Source organism: Manis javanica, chromosome 3 (assembly GCF_040802235.1).
Source record: "Manis javanica isolate MJ-LG chromosome 3, MJ_LKY, whole genome shotgun sequence".
NCBI classification, from domain to species: Eukaryota; Metazoa; Chordata; class Mammalia; order Pholidota; family Manidae; genus Manis; species Manis javanica.
Window position 1 is genome coordinate 80,882,016 of NC_133158.1, and position 7,033 is coordinate 80,889,048.

The 7,033-nt window shown below is 36.9% G+C and overlaps 1 protein-coding gene across 1 annotated transcript; it reads right to left on the reverse strand.

The window, feature by feature from the left end:
- Positions 1–356: 356 nt before the first annotated feature.
- LOC140848410 (olfactory receptor 5H19-like) lies at positions 357–6,595 on the reverse strand. The gene is made up of 2 exons (XM_073231784.1): positions 6,387–6,595; positions 357–4,357 (listed from the first exon to the last, which is right to left on the reverse strand). The coding sequence occupies exon 2, from the start codon at positions 4,337–4,339 to the stop codon at positions 3,410–3,412; it is 930 nt and encodes a 309-aa protein (XP_073087885.1). The 5' UTR covers positions 4,340–4,357; positions 6,387–6,595; the 3' UTR covers positions 357–3,409.
- Positions 6,596–7,033: the final 438 nt, after the last annotated feature.

Consider the following 7,033-nt stretch of genomic DNA (forward strand, 5'->3'; position numbering starts at 1 on the left):
CAGCAAAGTGGAAGCTGGCACCAGAGAGATTCTGACATATGCCTAGTAGATGTATTTGATAAGATTTTGCCCAGCTTGCCCAGAGCCAGATTTTGAGATAGTATTGATTGGTGTTTGTTTCCTTTGCCGTAAACCAATTATGTTGTTTCTTTGAACACAGTCCAAGATATTTTTAAATACTTACTTCACAGTCAGCAATCTTCTGAGCAGTTGTGTATAAAAGATAATGGGAAAGGAAGTATGTATATATACACACACACACACAACATATAAAAAGAGAGGAACTATTAAGTTTCCAGGTTAAGAAAGCAATACACATTTATAATAAAGAGTGTTTCGTGTATATTATTTTTATTTCCAAGGAATGGTTTATCCCCACATCAGCAATGTTCCAGACAACTAGGTGAATTTAACTTTGTGATATCATCTTTTATATCTAAATACCCACTAAATGATACATATGTAATTTCATAGATTCTTTTTTGAAAGAATGAGAAGATCTCATCTAAAATGTGGGGTTTGCTCAGGTGTATACTTTACCTCTTTCCCAGCATGCCACTAATATGATAAATAATGTACAAAACAGATACATGCATAAATAACAGAAAATGAGTGTGGGATTACATCAATGAACACAAGATTTCGGTGATTTCTGGAAGGTATAAAATAGTTGGGATTCTACTGAAGATGAAGCCAGCACAGAGGAATGTATAGACCAGACGTTGTGCACAAGACAAGGATGTGAGCCTGTCTGAGTACGAAAGTCCCCAACAGTCTACTGTATACTTCCTCAACTTAAACAATGACTTGACAGCTACCAGACCATGCTCACATACTCATACTACTCACAGCTTGATGTCACACTCCACACTGAATAGATCTAACAAACTCTAGGTAGTTAACAGGAAATATTAGAAAATAGAAATATTATACATCAGCAAGAATAAACAAACTATGGACATATAGAATAACATGAGTTTTCTGTGTTGAAAGAGAAAAAACCTCTGGACTTTGATCTATCTGTTCTATCCATTCCTTTCCCTGGGGTTTGGGGGAATGCCTCAGGGAAAGAAAAGAGGGTAGATGACCTCATCTAATCTTGTGACCTCCACCTCCAGAAACATAAATATATTTTTTAAATACTTACATGGTTTGTGTCTTTAAACCAAACATCTAATTAAGGAGCTTCACCCTGATATTTTGTCATGCTCTATCCAAGGAACTAATCTGGAGATAAGAAGATTAAGAACAAGTTTCTTTTAGTGTATGATGCTTGGTGATTGTTAGGAAAGACATTTAGGGAGGGGAGCTGAGCTGGCATGCAGGCTCAGTAATCTCCCTGGGCTTCTTACAAGACTGAAAAAGAGTGATGTGCTATTACTGCACTGTGTGTATTTGTGCTGTCAAACCATTTTAATTTCACAAAGATCTCATGAGTACTTATTTAGGACCATGTTTGCAAGCCACTATGCTGCCAGCTATAAAATATAGAAAGACTTTTAAATTGTAATCTGAAAGAGTTTATAGACCAAAATAAGTATTACAGAAGGACTATGTGGCCAAAGGAGGATATAGAAACCAGTAAAAGTTTGAAATGAGTAAACATTCTAGTCTTCTTCAAGGCAACCTGGAAATGCATCACAGAACTTTTGATATATCATTGGAGAGATACAAATATTATTTGTAATATTTGAGAGAGTCCTGGAAAAATGATACCATTTCAATTGTAACTGAAGATGGGGCAGTTGAGCGGGAGAGAGACCTGTGTGAGCAAACGCATACACCTGCGAGAGAGAGGTGTGTCCCCAAGGCCTCCAGTAACGGAGTTTGTGTATGACACAGGGTAGAATCGTAGGCGAATTGTAGAGGAAGACTTCAGAGTTAAAGCAGCGTTTTATTTGAAAGTACATCAAGTAATAACAGAAGTAATGAATGCAGGGTGAAATAAATAGATGTATTTATGTATCACATACTCTGCATATATAGAGACATATGTATATATATATGTACCTAATTTATCATATAAACTCAGTGTACACCAGGAGAAATAATGATATGCATATGTATATATTTCTAGATATATACATTACATAGCAATGACAGCCTTTTAACAGTTACTGAAATAGAGTCCTGCTTATGAAGAATAATCTAACATAAGTGTTTGGAAAGTAAGAGAATATCAGCAAGATGGAAGGTATAAGTAACTAGAGTTTTGCAGAACACAGTCAGGCAGTTTTGAGGGGAGGGCCTGAGTGCTATCTGTAGGAACATGTATGACATTTCAGTGCTGAGAAAGGTAGGGCAGAGATGAACCTGAACAGAGGTTACTTACTTTTCTTATATAGTGTGAAATGTGAGGAAAGCCAACTTTGAAAGACTATCAGAGCACAGCAACCAAATGCTACCTCTTTTCTGTGTCTTTCCCAGCCACCCACTGGACACTATGACATCACATCACCTGAACACTATTTCACAACTGGTAATATACACTTAAAGCACCTAATTGTCAAAAAAAACCTTCCATTCATCCATACATATTGATTTCTTTATCTTACTAGGTTCATTTTCTTTTTACTTGAGGAAGACTGAGAGCAGTTCCCTTCTATTTTGCTCTTGCCTCGTCTTCTCAATGCCCATCACAACATGGTTCTCCATTTTAACCACTTAGCTTTCTGAGTTAGTGAATCCTTTCAGATTACCCAACAGCATACAAACAGCTAGAAAGGAGCTTGTAATGCATCACAGACTGTGAGGGGCAACCCACTTCTAGCTCCTCATAGGAGCACACAGAGCTGAGAGCATCTCCTACAGTTTGGCATCGCCCTACTATCTTAACTCCCTTCTCAAGTTTTCCTCATTACTCTCCCATTCCGTGTATCTCTCCATGTGATGTGAGGGGTGAATCCCCACAAGAAGTGAAAGTCACTCACGACGTCCCAACTACAGTGGAATGAAAGAACCGATGGCTAGCAGAATTCCTGGGATCTGTATCTGATCAAACATAAACCTGCGTCCACCATGGGGTTCAATGTGATATGAGTCTTCAGGTTTACAGTTTCATTTTATCAAACGGACCATACTCATCTACTTTTCAGAGATCCAGCATTATTTTTCCTCTTAATAATTGTGTGTATAAAACCACATTGAAGAATACAATCATGTAAGATGTTTTCCTATCGTTTTCTGCTCTATTTTAGTTTGATATGAATGCTTGATTAAAAATCCTTGTATGTTCTTTAGTAACATATGCAAATATTTCAGAGGGTATTAGGTACTAACATGTTAAGTCATTAAAATCTTAGGAAAATTGTAACGGAAAAATCTCTGAACATTAAGCAACACGTAGCAACTTCAAATCTGTGCAATTTTTGACTGCTTTAAGAAGTGAGAACAGATATTACCCTGACAACTATGCATTTCTCTTTAACATTTTTGTCAGTGAGTCTGTGACTTTCTTATTTCTCAGGCTATAGATAAATGGATTTAACAAAGGAATTATGACCGTGTAAAATAGAGAGTCCACCATATCTTGATCATCTGATTGTGTAGATCCAGGCCGCACATACATGAAGAGAAGGGGGCCATAGTATAAACAGACAGATAAGAGATGAGCTCCACAGGTGGAGAAGGCTTTCTTTAGGCCTTGTACAGACTTCTTTTTTAAGATTGTAAGAAGCACTAGTGTGTAAGAGACAAGAAGAATCAGAATGGTGAATACCTGAATTGAACCAGAAAAAATAAAAATCACGAGGACATTAAAAGAAGAGTCATTACAAGAAATCTGAAACAGTGGCATGATGTCACAGTAAAAGTGGTGTATTATGCTATAACTGGAGAAGGTTAATCTGAATAAAAACCCTATATGAATTACAGCATGAAGAAGACCACCTACAAATGATAACACTAACAGCTGGATACATCGTCTATTGGTCATAACCATTGGATAAAGTAAAGGGTTGCATATGGCCACATAACGATCATATGCCATACTTGCCAAGAGAAAACATTCTGTGGTGGCAGTGACTAAAAAGGAAAAAAGTTGTGTCAAGCATTCAGAAAAAGATATCATCTTACTCTTGGCGAAGAAGCTGACCAGCATTTTGGGGGTCACTGTGGATGAGAGTGACGTATCCACAAATGCTAAACAACCAAGGAACAAGTACATGGGGATGTGAAGTCGAGAGTCATTCCAAATGAGAGTAACCAGACCAATGTTCCCCACAACGGTGATGAGATATATCACCAAGAACAAGAGAAACAGAGGAATTTGCCACTCTGGTTGATATATAAGTCCTGTGAGAACAATCTCTGTCAGCAGGGTTGCATTTTCAGTATCCATGTCTTTATTGGATGGTCCCTGAAAAGAAATTAAGTAAATGTACAAAGAACATTCACAAAGATATCATAAAAAGAGAACTCTAAGAAAAAAATTGAAATAGAGCCACACACTAATCACAATGCCCTTAAAATTATTGACTGCTGTTATATATATCTGGACACTATTTTGGGGAATTCAAGTAAGGAAAAATGCAATTATTTCACTGCTAGAAACTTATAAGATGAACAGTTTTAGAAAAAATGAGAGACATCCTAAACATGAGCTAAAAATGGCATAATCTGTGTGTAGAAAAAATCTGTGGCTGGATATGGATGAGGGGGAAGGAAAATAAATTTGAATTATTATAACGAATTGAATGCCATGTGAAGGACCTTGAAACTTATTCCTTAGGCAACAGCATTGTCTCCAAAACTCTAAGAGGAGTGGCATCATAATATTTTTTAAATTAAACATTTTTAGTGTAGAAATATGCTGTAGGAAGGGGAAACTAGTGTCAGGGAGCCTTATTAGTCAGTTGTTCCTGTGTTTATTGGTGTCAAAACCTGAGACTCAGAATTGTCTGGGGGATTTTTTGTATAAAATATAGATTATGAGGCATTACTGTAGATGTTGCTTCAGTGGGTTGAGAATGACTGCTACTAATATGCATTTTTTAAATGCCCTCCAGTTGATTCAAATGCATGTGAAGTTCTGAGTCCATAGGTGATATGACATTGGGAGTGGTGAGTAGGACAAAGATATAGATCAAAATAAATTATAATGTAGAGCTAGTAGGACGTGGTGACAGATGTGAAGGAGAAAGGAGACACTTGGTTGACTGGGTTAATGGTCATTCAAAATTCAGTTTGAGAACAGATGCTGTGGCCAGTTTGTGGAGAAAGCATCCTCTGAACATCCAGGTGAGAGCTTACTAGCGTGAGTGTACTAGAGCTTAATAGAAACAATGACTTGGGGGTCAGTGGGGTAGCTGAAGTACATTTATGGATACTCTCCATTAAAGAGTGTGCATAAGGTGCAAAAAAGAAGGTCATGGAAAGAAACTTGAGAAAGTTCTATTTAAGAGGCTAGACAGAGATACATGTCATTTTTAGACAGGTAAAAACTGATCATCTTCTCTACCACCTGAGTCTCAGTATCAGGCAAAGGCTGACACTCACTCTGGAAGTCAAAAGAGCAAGCAACTGACTTTCCCATCCTCCTAGCAGCGAGCAGCTAGCAGCTAGCCTATTGGGATTTGAGCTAGTTTTGATCTAGATTTACTCTAGTCTAACTCACGTACTACCTTTCTCTAGAAATTCTGCTGGTTTTACATTGAGAGCGCTTTACTTCCACCAGTTTTCTGAGCAGAATAAATTGAGCCAAAGATTGGAACTGAATAAAGGGGATATAAATAACCAATGCCAATGATTCCAGTTATTACGCGTATTTTTTGTTTGGAATGGATTCCCTTCTATGCAATCCCAAATCACTAAATAATTGAATATTTTCAAATTCAATTTCTGTGTGGGTACTTACTAAGTCATAAATGTGGGAAAGAGTAGTGGAGGGACATGTGAAAATTTGCTGCTAGATATGCGTTCAGTGTACTCAATGAAATTACTGTCAGAGAAGAAAGGACAGAGGAGCTCATGTGGAGGTGATTTGCCTTAAAAGTTTAATCAGAAAATGTAATAAATTAAAAAGAATGGATCTTTTAATCAGAATAACCAGAAAGATTTCTTACATAGAAAACATATGATCTGGGATTTAAATCCAGTTTAAATTGTTTAACATTTAATTCACTAAGGCTTGTCTTATAAAGTCTTTCTAGTTATCTTGAAAAGATAATAAATCATCGTTGAGTGAAACAGTTCAGTCTTACAAAGTTGTTGCTTATCCAGACTTAGTCACAAAACTAAGCTATACAGATAAGTTATTAATTATTTTACAGTATTCACCTGCTACTTTTGGCATCCTGTGAATCTATCTAAATTTATTATAAATTATACAGTATTTAAATTTCTAACATAAGGAATAAAGAATGTCACAGAATTCATTTTTCTCTTACCTAGATCTTGTAAGAAATTTTGGAGATCCTTTCAAAGAGTTAGGCTTCCTAAAGCGGAAAAATCTGTGATAGTGGAATGAGAATAGCATACATAGTAACCCTTCGTATGTTGATTCATTTTGGAAACTTCATTTGCAAAGATCAGGAAAACCTTGTTAATATAAATTTGTTTTGAACCAGGAGTCAGCCCATTGTACACTCTGTGCTTTTGCCAGAAAAGGAAGGAGTGCAGAACTAAAATTCCCCTAATAGCACCCAAGGATTCCCTTCAGGACAAAGTTCAGCTGTTCTTCTGGGTATTGTGGACTTGGACATGTATGAGAAGTCCAGGGTGTCCCACAGGGCGTTACAGACTCAAAAGTCGTAAATATCAAGTCTTGTAGACAATGCTAATTTTAACAATTGAAATTGCCCTTCATGCATCTGTTTTCCCTGTCAGATGGCACTTCTGATGTGTTTATGCAAACTTCAATTTATCTGTATATTTTGATGCTCAGTGTGCTTCAATTAGTATGGTCTCATCTGAGCTAATCATTTATGATTCTAATGAGGCCAAAGTTCTAGATTCCCTTCAGGAGCCAACCCCAAGTAAAGTTGTCTTCCCCATGCAGGTCACATCCCAGACCTGCACCTGAAAACTGATGAGA